This window comes from Hyperolius riggenbachi, chromosome 6 (genome assembly GCF_040937935.1).
Source record: "Hyperolius riggenbachi isolate aHypRig1 chromosome 6, aHypRig1.pri, whole genome shotgun sequence".
NCBI classification, from domain to species: Eukaryota; Metazoa; Chordata; class Amphibia; order Anura; family Hyperoliidae; genus Hyperolius; species Hyperolius riggenbachi.
This window is the reverse complement of record NC_090651.1, coordinates 191216413-191235925: the sequence shown is the minus strand read 5'-3', so window position 1 is coordinate 191235925 and position 19513 is coordinate 191216413. Positions and strand designations below refer to the sequence as shown.

Sequence of the window (19513 nt, the reverse complement as noted above, 5' to 3'; positions counted from 1 at the left end):
ATGCTAACCTGCACAAGGAAAAGGGCTATACGAGTTTTTTTTACTAAATGGAAGCCATTTATGCTGGGCACTATGACGGATGCTGAACTCTGTACCCTGATTCCTCCCTTTAAATATACTACTTAGTACCTCAAAGCACACATTGACATTACATGTCTTTTTTGCCTGATAGGTAAAATCTGGCAAAGGTTATACTCTGACTAGTTAGATCAGATAGTGGCAGGGGTGGAGGGTGGGAGGAAATGGGAGGGGGTTGGAAGGGGGGGGGGGGGATTTTTAGACTATTTGTACTACTACTACTACTACTGAAGATCTATGATTATATATGTATATTGTGGAAAATGTTCCCTTTGGAAAGTTAATAAAACATTTAAAAAAAAAACAATAATATACCCACTTGGCATGTTAAAAAAGTTTAGTCCCTAAGGTATCTATTTATGTATTTTTTTGTCTTTTTATGTATTTTTATTTATTTATTTTTTTAAATTTTTTTTTTTGGGGGGGGGGGGAGGTAAGGAGTTAATTTTAAATTATGCGTAAGTCTCTTTATTGTAATAAATTTATGTAGGTGTGATTTTACTATTTGACCACAAGTTGTCCTCACACATTTTCTTCTTTTCGTACAAATCGTACGCGAACAGGAAGTAATGTGTGTAAGTGTAACTTAATTTGTTACACTGACGGTGTAACTTCATTTCTTACAATGACGCAGGGCGCAGGAATTTAACAAATAACAGTTCATCCTCCCTGGTGATGCATTTCTGTCAGGAATTTTGAGTCAAAAGTAGTACTTTTAAAAAAAAAATAATTTTAGGCCTATAATTCTTAAGTCTTATCTCACCAAAATATATCAGAATAAAGGCCTTGTAGACATTCTGCATATAAATAAAAGACTAGAACACACATCTGTTGAAATAATTAAATTTATCATTAAACTGAAAAATAGGAAAACTGTACAAAAAAGGCAGCAGATTATTGTACACTATGTAAATATATACCTAGTACACCTCCCATGTATGATAAATTGTAAAGCAGGAAATGGCACAGAGTCCAACATTACAATCAGGACAGTACATAGTAGTAGTGATTCCTTCCTAACTTTTTTTCCCCTTCTCGTCAGTCTTTGAACAGCAAACCACATGTCCTGGTTGGTGTATTTTTTTGGGGGAGTGGGTGGTATGTACTTCACGAAGTGACGGCCAGTGAGGCGCTCCAGGTTCACAATTTAGGAGGCACGGCGCCCCACTCTGGCATCTGCTGCAGTCTGGTATTTCAAGCAGATGCACTCACACATCTTCCATATAAAGTCTGCATGAGTCCTTGGCCTGTCACTGCGTTGCTTGAAGAGTATATACGCATTCCACAGACTTTTACTCCAGGAGATTCCGAAATATTTTCTTGTAATATTTTTTCTGCTGTTTGCGGAATGCGGGATAGAAGGTCATCGCCTGGTCGGCTCTGTCCACTCCACCCATCGTGAAATTATAGTCCACCACGACCTGAGGTTTATCAACCTCTTTTCCTCCTCTCGTTCTGGCAGGGACAGTGGAAGTGTCGTGGACTGTTTAAAGGAGACACCGTCTTTTTTTGTCACGCCAGCGGAGAGCTAACACTTTACCCTTTTGCCAAGCAATTAAGTCCCCATTTTTCAGCTTCTGCTTGGCAAAGGCCACAGGCATCTCCCGCCTGTTAGGCCTAACTGTGCCGTAGGCATCAGTTTTATGCTTGATCAAAAACTCAAACAGTTCAGGGGAGGTGTAGAAATTGTCAGTTGTGACACAATCGCATTTGTCCAGTAAATGCTCAACAAGGGACAGGACAGAGGATGTCGCCACTCCATAGTCGCTGAACCTGGGGCTAAACATGGTGCCTTTTCCGGTATACAGTATCATATGCCAGACATATCCGGTTGCTGCTTCACATAGCATGTAGAATTGTAGTCCTAAGCGGGCCCGCTTGGATGATACCCAACTTAGTCTCCCCTTATAGGCCATCAGGCTCTTGTTCACGCTTATGCCCCTCTCTGGTACGTAAGTGGTCTGGAAGTTGTCAACCACCATCTGATACACTTCCCAGATCTTTTTCAGTTTTGAAGCAGGGTGGGTGGACACCTCAAAGGTGTCATCGTTGGAGAAGTGAAAATATTTAATAATCAGGCTAAAGCAATATTCGCACTTCACCGTACTGAAGAAAGGGGTAGTGATTATTTTATTGGTGCTCCAATACCATTTCTGCAGGGGCTTCCCCACCACTCCCTGCAGAATAATCAGGCCCAAAAATAACCAGATGTCCTCTTTGGTGACCGGCTTCCATGTCCTACTCCTTGAAAAGCATCCTCGTGGAGCAGCCAGTTGATGGGTGGCATAGCGGTCAGTCTCCACCACTATCTTTTAAATAACCGTGTCTATGAAGAAGAGCTGCAGGTAGACCAGGGGGTTGTTCTCACACTTTCTTCAGTCCGGGCTCCCCAGTGAAAGGGTAACATGGGGGCGGTGGCGGAGCCTGAGAAAGGTCTATGGGGCACCCAACATGGACATCACTGACCTTGGTGGTGATGTAGTCGCTGTTGCTACCTGGGTCAGATGACAGATCTCCAGGTGCATCACTGTCACTTGAGTCCGGTAGTGACTGCTGATCAGAATCGCTATCCTCCAACTCCACCAGCGCTTCCGCAGTGAGACGCCTTCTGGATGCTGACGCCATAGCAAATTATAGAAGGCAGAGGTCGGTGCAAACGGCAACCAGAGAGTTGTCAAATCCAGGCAGAGGTTGGTACAGGCAGCTGGCAAAGAGTAGTCAAAATCCAGGCAAAAATTGGCAACAGTAAATCAATTAAAGTCCAGGCAAAAATACGTGCAAGCAGAAGGCAGAGAGAATGGTCAAAGACCAGACAAAAATCGGCAAAAGGTAGGCAGAAAATCAGCAAATCGCAGATCACAGCACAGCTTAATTGCAGTCAGGGAGCAAATGGCAACATTGCAGTGAATACAAACTCACTTGTATTCAATACAATGCTACTTGTAGCCAATTGGATCATTTTAAAATTTTCCCTCCCTCCCCCATGACCCAACGCTGCCCCCCCCCCCCCATGTCACGCCGCTCCATGATCCTGATTGGCCACCGGGTCCCCGGAATATCAGAGCGGTAATGGGGACTCCGGCGGCCGGGGAGAAGACGCCTGGGAAAGCGCTGCACGTGCTGTTTTCAGCCAGCCTGACCTGTGCTCGGGCTTACCGCTAATAGCTCACAAAGCGGAGCCCGAGCACAGGTCTGGATTACCGCTAGGGGGGTTAATTCCGTTCCGAAGGAAACCACCAATAATACAATATCCAATTTAGTACAACATTGATGCCGGCGATCATTGGCACAAGGACTTGCATCAATGAATAACTGCGTTCCCATTTATTGATCTCCCTTCTAACATTCATTGATCTCCCCTTTAACAATCAGCGGTGTGAAAGAGCGCAGGAGCGAGTGGGAGTGTGCGGCTGCAAGGGACGAGTAACTACGTCCCTGCGAGGTGTAGAGGTATTTTTCAGGGATGTGGTTAATTATTTCACTTGAATCTCCTAGCATTGTTAAAATTGAGATTAAATATCCATGTTTCCAAGAGTGTTACAAAAATACATAGGCTTTCATAGTGTGTCGTAATTTTCAGATGGTTGTATACAGTGGGATGCGAAAGTTTGGGCAACCTTGTTAATTGTCATGATTTTCCTGTATAAATCGTTGGTTGTTATGATAAAAAATGTCAGTTAAATATATCATATAGGAGACACCCACAGTGATATTTGAGAAGTGAAATGAAGTTTTAGATTTACAGAAAGTGTGCAATAATTGTTTAAGCAAAATTAGGCAGGTGCATAAATTTGAGCACCACAAAAAAGAAATGAAATCAATATTTAGTAGATCCTCCTTTTTCAGAAATTACAGCATCTAAACTCTTCCTGTAGGTTCCAATGAAAGTCTGGATTCTGGTTGAAGGTATTTTGGACTATTCCTCTTCACAAAACATATGTAGTTCATTCAGGTTTGATAGCTTCCAAGCATGGACAGCTCTCTTTAACTCGCACTGAGCAGTGTTTACCGTCATTGTCTTGTTGAAAGATCCAGCCCTGGTGCAGCTTTAGCTTTGTCACTGATTCCTGGACATTGGTCTCCAGAATCAGCTGATACTGAGTGGAATCCATGCGTCCCTCAACTTTGATAAGATTTCCAGTCCCTGCACTGGCCACACAGCCCCACAGCATGATGGAACCACCACCATATTTTACTGTAGGTAGCAGGTGTTTTTCTTGGAATGCTGTGTTTTTCCTCCATGCATAACGCCCCTTCTTATGCCCAAATAACTCAATTATAGTTTCATCAGTCCACAGCACCTTATTCCAAAATGAAGCTGGCTTGTCCAAATGTGCTTGAGCATACCTCAAGCGGCTCTGTTTCTGCTGTGGGCGGAGAAAAGTCTTCCTCTGCATCACGCTCGCATACAGCATCTACTTATGTGCACTGCATGGTTGAACGATGCACCATTTTTCGCTTCTGTTTATCCGGAGACTTTTCTTGGTCTGCCACTTCGAGCCTTAACTTGAACTGAGCCTGTGGTCTTCCATTTCCTCAATATGTTCCTGTGGAAACCGACAGCTGAAATCTCTGAGACAGCTTTCTGTATCCTTCCCCTAAACCATGATGATGAACAATCTTTGTCTTCAGGTCATTTTAGAGTTGTTTTGGGACACCCATGTTGCTACTCTTAAGAAAAAAATTAAAGAGGAGGGAAACTTACAATTGATCCCCTTAAATAATTAGTTCTAAAGGTTTTGGAATCAATAAAATGACAAATTTATGCACCTGCCTAATTTTATTTAAACAGTTATTTTTTGTTATAAAAAGCTTTATTGATCAGAGATGCAAAATACAAAAAGCTGTGCTTGACAAAAGTAATGAAAAGTATACAACAGGTGACGACCAACACAGAACTCAGTACAACTATACAGCTAACACACAGAAAAACAAAAGAAAGGGAATATTTTTCTGGAGAGCATGGTCCAATTAACCGGATTGTTAAACCTGGGAAATGGAGCCCAAGGTACTTCCGGCTGAGATCCCAGGGATCAGTCCATCACTCAAGTCCGTATCGTAAGAGTATTGCTCTCCCTCAGGGCACAAGAGTCCCGAATGTCATACGATATATATAAAACAGTGGAAAAACCCAAACACACAAATGTCCAAGGGTAACTAAAATTGTCTATACGTTTTCCATGCATCCCAAATAAGATCAAATCTTGTCATATTCTCAATACTGTAGTAATATACTCGATCCATCAGCATCATTAGGTCTAGATGTTGGGTAACTAAAGCTAACTCCAGATCAGTGGATTTCCATTGGAAGGCTATTGACCACTGAGCAACCAGTAACATATATCTGTATAACGGTCTGAGGTTTCCAGGAACTTCATCATTAGTCATATATAAGAGAGCCTGGGAGGCAGTCAAAGAAATAGAAAAGCCAAACACGTCATGTATTAAGTTTCCACGCTTCCCAAAAAAGATGTGCACGGGGGCAATCCTAAAAAACATGCACCAAAGAACCCTCCATACCGCAGCCACGGAAATACGTTGAGGAGGTCGAGGGGTATATTTTATGTATTTTAACCGGGGGTATAATACCATCGGAACAAAAGCTTAATCGCTGTATCTTTCACCATGTTTGATTTAACTACCTTAGAAACTGCCATCCAAATTAGGGACCAGTCATATTGCTCAATCTGAATTCCCAATTCCTGTTCCCAGGCCTTCATGTATGGCATTTTGTCCACATTATCATGACCCAATAATAGAGCATATAACAATGAGATAAGACCTTTACGACGAGAAAACCCGAAGTAAGCCAATGCCACCCTGTAAAGGGGATCTGTATAGAACTTGCGCACGAACTCTGGCCGGTTTGCCGTCCCAAATAAATTTATTAATTTGCGATTGTAGGCTAGACAGGGATTTTTTAGCTATAATGATTGGGAGCATGCAAAATAAATATAACAGTTTGGGAAGAATAATCATCTTGCAAGCTACACATCTTCCAAGCCATGAAACCTTATATGTCCCTTTAGATTGTAAGCCTTTGGGCAGGGTCCTCCTCCTTTTGTGTCCAACCTGATCATGCACCTCCATTACTGTGAACCCATGCTAGGCCTTTTGAGTGAACCTAACTTGCTTAATCTCCATGCTCCCCTCCAGTGACTGACTAAGCATTACCTTGTACTCCTACTGTGCTGCATGATCTGATCTTTCTTGTATTCAGGTATTGTCATTTTGCTTTATGTCACCCCTAAATATTGTTTGTATCCCTATTTATTGTCCAGTGCTGCGTAATATGTTGGCGCTTTATAAATACAATAAATAATAATATGAGGACCAGGTTTTCAAAAGTTGAGAAATATTGTTTGCTGTGTGTGAGAAGTTAGCTCCGTACAGATCCCCATAACTAGGAGTCAAAAAAACTCCTAAATATTTAAATTTAAATTTACTCCATTTGAAGCCATAGGTAGAGTCCAACCATTTAACCGTATGGGGATACAAATTAATCGGAAGGGCTGTGCATTTAGAAGAGTTAAACTTAAGGCCAGAAAAAGTGGCAAATGTATCTAACAATTGAAACAAATGAGGCAAAGAAGTCAGGAGTCTAGTCAAGAACAGAAGAGCATCATCAGCATACAAGGCCAATTTAACATTGTCAATACCGTACCCATGTATATCAGGATGCCGTCTGATCGCAACCGCCAGAGGCTCTAAAGCGAGAGCAAATAGCAGTGGTGAGAGAGGGCAACCTTGACGGGTGCCCCGTTTGAGATGGACAGGTGCAGAAGAAGCTCCAGGAATTATGGTGGACGGGAATTATACAATGCTAAGACTTCGTTAATTATAGAACCAGATAGACCAAAGCCTTCCAAAGCTGTAACCAAATATTGCCAACCCACTGAATCAAACGCCTTACTGATATCTAGACCAGGGGTCGGCAACCCGCGGCTCCAGAGCCGCACGCGGCTCTTTTTCACCTTTGCCGCGGCTCCGGTAGTGTGTGTCAGTGGCTGCGGCGCGCATGTGACGTGTGCTGCTGCTGGCCCGGCAGCCTATCAGAGAGGCCGCCGGACCGGTGCAGTGCAGGGCTTCGGGCGGCCATTTTCCCGTAGCCCTGCAGTGTAATGCAGGCAGGACGTGACGTCGGGAAGGAAGAGGATCGTGGGAGTTGCGCGCCACAAGGAGGTCGGGACAGGAGGAGATCGTGACAAGAGGTCTTCTGACTAGGTGAGTAAATGGGTTTTTCTTTTCATATCTGCTGAAGGATTGTGCATATTGGGGTCATATCTGCTGAAGGATTGTGCATATTGGGGTCAGATCTGCTGAAGGATTGTGCATATTGGGGTCAGATCTGCTGAAGGATTTGTGCATATTGGGGTCATATCTGCTAACAATTTGTGCATATTGGGGTCATATCTGCTAACAATTTGTGCATATTGGGGTCATATCTGCTAACTATTTGTGCATATTGGGGTCAAATCTGCTAACGATTTGTGCATATTGGGGTCATATCTAACGATTTGTGCATATTGGGGTCATATTTGCTTAGGATTTGTGCATATTGGGGTCATATCTGCTAAGGATTTGTGCATATTGGGGTCATATCTGCTAACAATTTGTGCATATTGGGGTCATATCTGTATATAGCATTAAGGTAAGAAACAATATCTGCAGTGTTAGATTTGTTTTATAATGGTTTTGCGGCTCCCAGTTTTTTTCTCTTTTCTGAAGCGGGTCCAAGTGGCTCTTTATGTCTTAAAGGTTGCAGACCCCTGATCTAGATCCAGCATCAAAACCCTAGATTTTTTAAGTTCTGCATCTTGTAAAATATTTAATGCCAGTCTGATATTATCAGAACCTTGTCTGCCAGGAATAAACCCAGTCTGAGTAGGAGCTACAAGGTCACCCACCATAGAACCCAGTCTAGTAGCTAGGATCTTAGCAAAAAGCTTAATGTCATTGTTGAGGATGGAAATAAGTCTAAATCTTACTGGAGTAGAATGATCAGGATCAGGTTTGGAAAGCAGGGTCATAGTAGCCAAAAGCATCTCTGGAGGGAGTTTTTCACCCTGAAGTATAGTGTTAAACATTGAGGTCAGAGGAAATGAAAGCACATCAGCGATTTTTTTTATAATATAGAGGAGAAAACCCATCTGGACCCAGGGCAGTAGAGGATCTAAGATTTAATAGATGCAAGCACTTCCGTAGTTGTAATCGGGGCATTAAGAGAGCTCAATTGTTCAGAAGTCAAGGCAGGCAGATGTAGTGTATTCAGCCATGCTTTGAGCTCAGTAACATTAGATGATACCTCGGTACCTAGAAGGTCTCAATAATACTCTTCAAAATTTTTTAGAACTTTTGGAGGAAGAACCTCCTCAGCGCCTCTAGAACTTTTCAATTTGTAAACATGAGGTTTGTAATATTGATTAAGTTTGCGAGCAAATTGAGTAGAAGGATTATTACCCCGCAGCAAGAATCTAGCCTTAGAAAACTTCAATGCTTTAGCATGAGAAACATTTAATAGAGAATTTAATTCTGATCGTTTCAAATTAATTTCATGCAAAATATCACTAGTCATAGATCTGAAATGACGCTTGTATAGTGAATCCAGCTCAGCTGACAACAAAATTATCTTTTGTGACCTGAGCTGTTTCGCCCGAGCTGATTTAGCTATAAAGATACCTCTCAAAACCGGTTTGTGGGCCGCCCATCTAAGAATAGATGAGGTGTTGTCCTCATTATTAAAAAAGAAATACTCCTCCAACTCACCCAACACAGACAATCTGTCCGGATCTTCTGCCAAAAGAGAATCATTAAGTTTCCAATTGCTAGGATTATAAGGTAAACCAAAACCAATCGTAGAGGACTAAACCATATGATGGTCAGACCAGCTACATGTAATAATATCTGAGGTGGAGGAGTTGGAGGCAAGTATTGGGGATAAAAAAATATAGTCCAATCGAGCATAAGATTGGCAAGAGTGAGAAAAAAAGGTGTTCTGTTTACATCCAATATTATGGGCTCTCCAGATATCGATAACATTGCATCTTGAGAGGAGTCTAGTGAGTCTTCTCTGAAAGGTTTGAGCAAAAGGAGACTGAACTGATCTGTCCAAGAAAGGATTAGCTACCGCATTGAAGTCTCCTGTAATAATCAAATGAGTAGATGACAGTCTATCTAATTGGGGGGATAATAGTTGTATAAATGCAGTTTTAGAGGCATTGGGGGCATAACAATTAACCAATGTAACAGATTTGCCTTCCAAGATACCCTTGAGAATCAAGATCCTACCCTCCGGGTCCACATAAGAATCAATAAGGGAGAAAGAAACTGAATTATGAAATATTATGGCTACTCCCCTGGATTTTTTAGAAAATGAGGCATAGTAAGCTCTAGTTTATGACCTATGCAGAAAGGTGGGTGCCTTGGAATGAATAAAATGAGTTTCTTGAAGAAAAAGAACTGAGGCTTTAAGGCTCTGATAATGATGAAATGCCTTTCTACGTTTTACAGGCTCATTCAACCCCTGGACAGTGTGTGTAATCAAGTTAAACAACCTAGGCATGAGAAAGCATTAATCAGAAATCTTAACACTTTAGGTAATACATAACCGGTAGAAATCTGTATAGACAGGACTCTTGGATGATAAAAAAACAAAACTAAAATCAAAAACAGAGGAAAAACAAAAAAAACATGATAAGAAATTCCACCAAACATAACGTTGGCACTGGGCATATACTCCTCACTGTCCCACTACACAAAGGCCAAGGGACTCTCACTGGCATAACCGGAACCACACTGAGAGGGGAGGTGGTGCCAACCGGCAGCTGAGTATCAAACTTTTGAAAGCACTAGTGCAATGAAACCCTGTAAGCCCATTCTTACTTGGGTGATTTGCGCTAATCACCGCAAATTTCCCAAAAACTGTAAACGCAAAAGCGTAGCCTGCACCATTTTCAGGTGATTTCCCGGCGATCGCGTTGCAGTGCTATAGAAGCGCTAAATGCAATCACGAAAAAATTGCCAAGTGTGAAGGGTGATTTTATTTCCCCGTTATTCGCGCAAAATCGCTATAGCAAAACACTAGCAAAAGCGCTAGCGTTTTGAGATCAGCAAGTGTGAATGGGCCCTTATAGAATAAAGCTAGTAAAACTAAACTCCTATTGGGTTGGACTGCAGTAAATTTCAATGATAATTAGCAAGAAATAGGCAGAGCTTCTAGGCTGCAAATTAAATGAAACCAACAGAGGTGTGCAGCGCCCACCAGGGACTTATACTGAGATAGTGTAGTGAATAACTTCTGTGAACAGAAGCAGCGAGCAGTAGAGCTTCAATGTGGTTAGAATTAAAATGATAAATGGGTGCTGATATTTAACCACTTTACCCCCAGGGTGCGGATTTCTCCGTCCCTTTTTCCACCCTGTTACCAGGGACGGAGAACTCCGCACCTCCCGCTGCGGTCCGCGCTCCAGCTCGCTCGTCAGCGCGCCCCCGCGCTCGTGCATGCCGCCTCCCGCTCACTTGGAGATCAATGAGAACAACAGTTCCCGTTCGTTGATCCAAACCCCTGCAATGATCAGCTGCTTCTACGAGAAGCAGCGCGATCATTGTGAAAAAAAAAAGTTTCCTGGCCTCCTAACACTTCCTGCAAGCGTACTTCCGGACGCTTGCAGGACACATAAACAAAAAGTTACTGTGGCCATCTTTTGGCCAAATAGTAAACTGCACCCTAAAACATTTTTCATATACAAATATATTAGTTATACACTAAAAATTAACTCGTTACCTCCCACACTCCCCAATTTTTTTTTATTTTTTTTTTCTAATTAAAATAAGAAAAAAAATGTACAATAAAAAAAAAAATACATAAATAGTTACCTTAGGGACTGAACTTTTTAAATATTTATGTCAAGAGGGTATAACACTATTGGCTTGTAATTAGGGATGGATGCAAAACTGAAAAAATGCACCTTTATTTCCAAATAAAATATTGGTGCCAAACATTGTGATAGGGACATAATTTAAACGGTTTTATAACTGGGACAAAAGGGCAAATAAATTTCATGTGTTTTATTTACAGTAGCATGCATTATTTAAAAACTACAAAGGCCGAAAACTGAAAAATAATTTTTTCCCTACATTTTTTCCTATTTTCCCATTAAAACACATTTAGAATAAAATAATTCTTGGCATAATGTCCCACCTAAAGAAAGCCTAATTGGTGGCGAAAAAAACAAGATATAGTTCATTTCATTGTGATAAGTAATGATAAAGTTATAGACGAATGAATGGAAGGAGCGCTGAAAGGTGAAAATTGCTCTAGTGCTCAAGGGGTAAAACCCCTCAGTTATGAAGTGGTTAAAATCCACTGCAATAGTCATTCAATCTGGAATGCAAGACAGAAAATAGAGTGCACTCAGGGAGCAGTATATATATATCAGATCAATTAAAGCTGGAATAATCTCACCTTGTGTAGTAGCTGTCAAGCCCATATAGGTTTGTCCAGCAGCGGGGCTTTTGTCCCTCTAGCCAGGGACTGGGCTTGGCAATTTAGCTGATCCTCCTCTGTTGTAGATAAAACAAGGATCCACTGGTACTCCTTTGTGAATATCTGCCTGGTCTGTGTGTTCATTCTGCTATAGGCAGTTGCACTACAGACTGTGGCAGTGAGGGCTGACAGGCAGCGCTGTTTAAATGGGGAGCTATCAAGAAACTCCTCTGTTCTGCAAGGCTATAGGAACAGCGCACAGGCAATCAGAAGTTTTAAAAAATCATTTCTGACTGGTCCTTTTGAATTATGTCATCGAATTGATCTTATGTTAATGTATATAACTGTTTTATTGTGAACTATTCATTGTTTTGCCTGAGGAAAGGAGGATCTGACCTCCTGAAACGCGCGTAGCATAATAAATCATTACACGGCAGCCACCTATCTTTTTTGCATGCATGCTGCACAGCTTATTCGTTCACTCTCCTAACTGCCTGTGAGCTGTTTTTTACAGCCATGCAGCAACAGAGAGACGTTTCTTGATAGCTCTCCATTCAAACAGCGCTGCCTTTCAGTCCTCAGTACCACAGTCTGTAGTGCAGCTGCCTATAGCAGAACAAACACACAGACCAGGCAGATATTCACAGGAGTACCAGCGGATCCTTGTTTTATTTACAACAGAGGAGGATCAGCTGAATTGCAAAGCCCAGTCCCTGGTTAGAGGCACTCAAATACTGCTGCTGGACACACTTTTATGGGCTTGCCAGCTACTACGCAAGTTGAGATTATTCAAGCTTTACTTGATCTGATAGATACTGCTCCCTGAGTGCACTTTATTTTCTGTCTTGTATTCCAGGGACTTAAACACAACTTAAATGCAAATCAGATGTAAATTATGCACTAATCCCTAATCTAAATAAATTGAATGAAAACTGATACACATGAATGCAGCTAGCCACAAGTACTTACATTTTTGTACAACAGGAGGCAATGGCAGCACTTTGAAATATAGGCTGCATTCAAATTGACCAGCTGCATAGATGTGCAGAGCCCAAACATGGGTAACTTCTTCTTCTTATTTATTATTATTGATTTATAAAGCGCCAACATATTCTGTGGCGCTGTAAAAAGTAAGAAACGAACATGGGGTACATAATAATACAGACAATGGTGTACACCAATATATAAGATACATAATTAGTGACAAAATACAAAATCGATACAAAATACAGAATTGGTAATAAGTGATAAAAGTAACATGATGAATAAAATGTATAAGGATTTCCAAGACACAAAAGGCGGAGAGAGCCATGCCCTTCCGAGCTTACAATCGAAAGGGAAAGGTAGGGAGGGGGTAAACAAGAGGAGAGGTAGTATACAACAAACTTCTGGATATCTGGTAGGAGTGCAATTTGGTCTTAAGACAAAGGGAACTTGCATTCAAAACAGATGCAGCAAAGGAGGTCGCTGGCTTCAAAAATAGCCTGTGCACAGATTGTTCAATACTAGACTCTGCTATGACAATGACTGGCCCTTTTGGAAGAGACCTAACACCAACTGACAATTAAACATAGTTAAAACCTGGGGCTGCTAGCCCATAAATGGTCTACACATTTTTCCAAAGAACAGCATGAAATAGGTAGTGCTCCTCGGCTACAAATTAAATCAAACAGAGGTGTGCAGCACCACCCAGGGACTTATACACACCTTGAATGCAAATCCGATGCAAACTATGCACTAATGCCTAATCTAAATAAATTGAATGCAAACTGATACACATTATACAATATGTGCAGACTGTTTTTGAGGACAACGTCCTCATTTTCTGCATCTGCTTTGAATGTGAGGTGTGTAAGTTGCCCATGTTTGGGCTCTGCACATCTATGCAGCTGGTCAATTAGAGTGAAGCCTATATTTGAAAGCACTGACATTTCCTCAATTGGATTTCATTGATAATTGAAAGAGAAATCAAGAGCCCAAAATAGTGCAGTATGCCAACTCAGTCAAGTCTAAACAATATAGGTATATGCGATTATACTCCAGATGTTGGGTTACCACTGGCAACCACTATGTTACATAGTTACATAGTTACTTTGGTTGAAAAAAGACATACGTCCATCGAGTTCAACCAGTACAAAGTACAACTCCAGCCTGCTCCCTCACATATCCCTGTTGATCCAGAGGAAGGCGAAAAAACCCTTACAAGGTAAAAATTCCTTCCCGACTCCAGATGGCAATCAGATAAAATCCCTGGATCAACATCATTGGCATTACCTAGTAATTGTAGCCATGGATGTCATTCAACGCAAGGAAAGCATCTAAGCCCCCTTTAAATGCAGGTATAGAGTTTGCCATAACGACTTCCTGTGGCAATGCATTCCACATCTTAATCACTCTTACTGTAAAGAACCCTTTCCTAAATAAATGGCTAAAACGTTTTTCCTCCATGCGCAGATCATGTCCTCTAGTCCTTTGAGAAGGCCTAGGGACAAAAAGCTCATCCGCCAAGCTATTATATTGCCCTCTGATGTATTTATACATGTTAATTAGATCTCCTCTAAGGCGTCTTTTCTCTAGACTAAATAAACCCAGTTTATCTAACCTTTCTTGGTAAGTGAGACCTTCCATCCCACGTATCAATTTTGTTGCTCGTCTCTGCACCTGCTCTAGAACTGCAATATCTTTTTTGTAATGTGGTGCCCAGAACTGAATTCCATATTCCAGATGTGGCCTTACTAGAGAGTTAAACAGGGGCAATATTATGCTAGCATCTCGAGTTTTTATTTCCCTTTTAATGCATCCCAAAATTTTGTTAGCTTTAGCTGCAGCGGCTTGGCATTGAGTACGATTATTTAACTTGTTGTCGATGAGTACTCCCAAGTCCTTCTCCAAGTTTGATGTCCCCAACTGTATCCCATTTATTTTGTATGGTGTTAGACCATTGGTACGACCAAAATGCATGACTTTACATTTGTCAACATTGAATTTCATCTGCCATGTATGTGCCCATATAGCCATCCTATCCAGATCCTGTTGCAATATAACACTATCTTCCTTAGAGTTGATGATTCTGCACAATTTTGTATCATCTGCAAAAATAGCAACATTGCTCACTACTGTATCCACTAGGTCATTAATAAATAAATTGAAGAGCACTGGACCCAGTACAGACCCCTGTGGGACCCCACTGCTAACAGTCTCCCATTTTGAGTATGATCCATTGACCACAACTCTTTGTTTTCTGTCCATTAGCCAGTTCCCTATCCAAGCACACAGACTCTTCCCCAGTCCTTGCATCCTCATCTTTTGCACCAGACTTTTGTGGGGAACAGTGTCGAAGGCCTTAGCAAAGTCTAAGTATATCACATCTACAGCATTCCCAATATCCATATTAGCATTCACTACCTCATAAAAGCTGAGCATGTTAGTCAAACAGGACCTGTCTTTAGTAAACCCATGTTGATGCTGAGAAATAAGATTATTTTCTACTATGAAGTCATGTATAGTATCTCTTAGTAACCCCTCAAATAGTTTGCATACAACTGATGTTAAGCTTACAGGTCTATAATTTCCTGGATCTGATTTTTTGCCCTTCTTAAATAATGGGAAAACGTGGGCTGTACGCCAATCCACTGGGACTCTGCCAGTTGCAAGAGAGTCACAAAAGATAAGATAAAGGGGTTTATCTATAACTGAACTTAATTCCCTTAGGACCCGAGGATGCATGCCATCCGGGCCAGGTGCCTTGTCTATTTTTAATTTATTTAGTCTTGCCTTTACTTCTTCCTGCGTTAAGTATTTAATATTACAGTTAGAAGATTGAGACTCTTCCGCCTCTGTAATTTGCAACAGTGCTGTTTCCTTTGTAAAGACAGAAGCAAAGAAAGCATTTAATAACTCTGCCTTACCTTGGTCATCCACCATTGAGTTTCCACCTTCATCCTTTAGGAGTCCTATACAGTCAACCTTTCTTTTTTTAGAGTTGATGTACTTGTAAAACTTTTTTGGGTTAGATTTGATATCCCTAGCGATTTGATTTTCAGCTTCGATCTTTGCTAGCCTAATTTCTTTTTTACAATTTTTATTGCACTCCTTGTAATTGCTGAGTGCAGCCTCGGACCCCTCCTGTTTTAGGACCTTATAGGCATTCTTTTTCCTCTTCATTTTATCTCTAACCTTTCTATTCATCCATAGAGGCCTTTTTTTATTCCTAGACATTTTGTTTCCATATGGGATATACATACTACAATATTGATTGAGAATACGTTTAAAAGCTTGCCATTTCCCTTCAGTGTCCTCCCCTTGTAGTACATTATCCCAGTTCACCAAACTTAGTGCCTGCCTAATTTGATTGAACTTTGCTTTTCTAAAATTCATAGTTTTAGTGGTCCCGCTGCCCCGTGGCCTATCAGTCACCAGACCAAACGTTATCATGTTGTGATCACTATTTCCCAAATGTTCTTGAACCTGCACATTTGATACATTATCTGGTCTATTAGAAATGATCAGATCCAGTAACGCATTCCCCCTAGTTGGTTCCGTTACCATTTGAGTCAAGTAATTGTCCTGTAGTGCTGCCAGAAATCTGCTGCTTTTACCAGAATGGGTAGCCTCAATACCCCAGTCAATGTCTGGAAAGTTGAAGTCGCCCATAACTATGACCTCATTTTTACTTGCCGCTTTTTCAATTTGCTGTAGTAATTGCAGTTCTGCAGCTTCATTAATATGAGGTGGTCTGTAGCATACCCCAATAAGCAATTGGCAACTTTTATTTCCACCATGAATATTTACCCAAACGGACTCCACATCTTCGCAATCTTCCTCCATCTCATCGTTGAGGACAGCTGTAAAAGAATTCTTAACAAAGAGACAAACCCCTCCACCTTTTTTCCCTGTTCTATCCCTCCTGAACACATTGTATCCTTTTAAATTGGCTATCCAGTCATGACTTTCATCCATATGAGGGCAGGTGGGGAGATTAAACCCAACCCCATTTGGGATAGGATTGTCACACTCCGTAGAAAAGGAAAGAGGATGGTACCCCTCCACCGTTTGTGCATAAATCTGTGGAGTATTTTGAATAAAGTGAATCCACACTGTTGTGTCTACTTGGGGGAGCTAAGTCCACCACTACCTCCCTATTTTAAAAGGTTTTTTTAGCTACTTTATCCTGAACTGGCGCCTCTGTTTTTTTATGCTTTCAGTAATAATTACAAGCTATAAACCTTGCATGGCAGAAAAACACTTCTGGATAATAGCCAGTAGTTTGCTGAATAGCAGTCTTTTTTGTTTTAAAGCTCCCATTGTAGAAACACAAAAAATATTAAACTTATGGATTTTTTAGCTTTTAAAAAAAACAAGACTTTGGAATCCTAAGAAAGTCCTATTTATATATAGGTATATAGACACTATTGTTTATCTCAAGTTTTTCTGTTCAGGCTTGCTTAAAAGGGACCTTGAGCATACGTTTAAGATGAAAAGCTGCTCTTACCTGGGGCTTCCTCCACCCCACTGTAGGCCGCAAGCTCTGTCTCCATCAAGCTAGTTACTTCAGGCGAAGCTGTGTGCAACTGAACATGCACGACCCGCCAGCAGGGCCACGGTGGGGACCCAGAGGACGCCGAAGGACCTCGCGGCCTACGGAGGGCTGAAGGAAGCCCCAGGTAAGTGCAGCTTTTCATTGTTCACGTCTGCTCGGGGTCCCTTTAAGATGAGCAGTTTTTAAATAATTGCTCTTTACCTAAAGAATCCTATCACGATAGGTTTAACCAATGGGTCATTTAACATAGTCAGACCAGTATCAGCTATTTTTGGAACTTGATAGCCATAATACAAATGCTTGACTTTGGCAAGCATTCTTGTCTATATTGTTATGTGGAAAGTGAAGTAAGAAGGAACAAAGAACAGATGCTGTTCAAAAGAGTGGTTGCTTTTATCACCATGTAGTGCGGTTATGTATTTTTGAGATGTTTGACTTTCCTTTTTATACTTTGCAGACCTGCCTTCTACAGGTGGATCCCTCAGTTGTGCTGGAGGAAAGAAAGCGGAACCCACTGCTGCACTGGCTGATGCAGATGCTGATCTGGAAGAGCGACTTAACAATCTGAGACGGGACTAAATTATTTGATGTTGGCTTATATGTACTCCTCAGCTTTGTGTGTGTGTGTGTGTGTGTGTGTGTGTGTGTGTGTGTGTGTGTGTGTGTGTGTGTGTGTCAGGGTTCATTCTCACTAATCGCAGCCGTTGATTTCCACTTTCATGCTTTGGTTTTTAGGTTATCTGTTAGTCCAGGCACTGAACATTCATGTCCGAGAAAGTTCTATGTGTTGCTAGTCTGCACCTCACAGCTGTTTTATGTATTCTGCTTCTATAATGGGGAATGGAAATTGGAAACACAAAACATGCCAAAACAACAACAAAAAATAACGTTTGTAAAGCTCTTTTCTCCCGTAGGACTCAAAGCGCATAAGCATGGCTCAGACCATCGTAGTACATGGGGAAGAATTTTATAAGTCCGGAAATGCCCGGCTAAACAGGTGGCTTTTCGGTCTGGATTTGAATAGCTCCAAGGATGGTGCTGTTTTTACTGGGTGTGGTAGGGAGTTCCAAAGAGTAGGGGCAGCATGACAGAAGGCTCTATCTCCGGATTTTGTGAGGTGCACTCTGGGGGTGACCAAGTTTATAGAACTTGCTGATCTGAGGTTGTGAGAGGTGTGGTGCAGCTTCAGCAAGTCCTTCATGTATCTAGGGCCCAGATTGTGCAGGGATTTGAATGTCAGCAGTCCATTCTACTGGTAGCCAGTGCAGTGAGCGAAGGATCGGTGTAATGTTACAGTGGCGAGGCTGGTTTGTTAGCAATCTGGCGGTAGCATTCTGCACTAGTTGCAGGCGACGCAGGTCCTTTTTGGGGAGGCCAGCATAAAGGGCATTGCAAAACAAGCTGTAATTTGTAGGCCCATAATAGATGCAGGTCAACATATCACCCATACCTGCTTTATCATGTAGCAGCATATCTGTTCCAATTATTTAAAGGCATCTCTTCATAAATTCGGAGTTATTGGTGAAGTAAAACTAAATGTGAATAAACAAGTCACCTCCCTGGTATCCATCTTTTCATTCTCCATTTCTACTCAAAAGCCTTAGTATATACTGTAGCTGAGCACTATACTATAGCAGAAGTCCGGCCCCATATCGGAACCACTACAGCCGAAAGGCGCTCAGTGGTACTGTAGCCGAGTGGCCTTTACAACTAAAAAACGCTAGCCGGAGTTCAGCTATAGTGTAGCTGAAATCCAGTGCACACCTGCACCCAAAATAACTCACTCGACTCCACCATTGCCACATATTGCATTGTGGCCTATGGAGGTGCCCATTTTACCTGCTTCGCATTGAAATGCTCATTACTGACATGGTTACAAGCTGAATGATCTTAGTTTTGGTCCTGATTCACTGTGGTGGGTAATCTCTGTATGTCAAGAGCCTCAGTTGTACTGCACCCTTGTATGATTTATTTTACTTTAATAAAATTCAGAATATTGATATTAAATGATAAATTCACAAGTGGTATGCCTGTTATCTCCACTTCTCTTCTTCGGGTAATGGGTGCGGGAAATATAAATACTGTCAAGGTTATATTGCTACCTGTTTGTTTGGTAGAATTCCTTATGTTTCCTGTGCCAATCACCTGTGAACTTTGGTTGCTACAAGGACAAGTTGTGAAATGAAATTCTCCCTGAACGTGGATGCAAACAGAAAACACAAATTTTAGGTTTTATTTACCATATTTTTCGGGCTATAAGACGCTCCAGACTTTAAAATGCACACAGGTTTAGAAGACAAAAACCAGGAACAAAAAAAAAAAAATACTAAACCTGGGTGCATCCATGGTGCAGGGGTGTTTTGAAGACCTTTTTCCCCCCAAGCTGTCCTTACCAGCTACAATAACTACAT

At 41.5% G+C, this 19513-nt stretch overlaps 1 protein-coding gene across 2 annotated transcripts in view; it reads left to right on the top strand.

Annotated features, from left to right (window-relative positions):
• The window catches only part of CHMP2A (charged multivesicular body protein 2A), a 201347-nt gene extending 182231 nt beyond the window's left edge, over positions 1-19116 (top strand). For both annotated transcript variants that reach the window (XM_068240246.1, XM_068240247.1), the window contains exon 6: positions 17560-19116. In XM_068240246.1, coding sequence (XP_068096347.1) covers positions 17560-17681 — 122 coding nt within the window. In that variant the 3' untranslated portion in view covers positions 17682-19116. The remainder of the gene's footprint in view (positions 1-17559) is intronic.
• Positions 19117-19513: the final 397 nt, after the last annotated feature.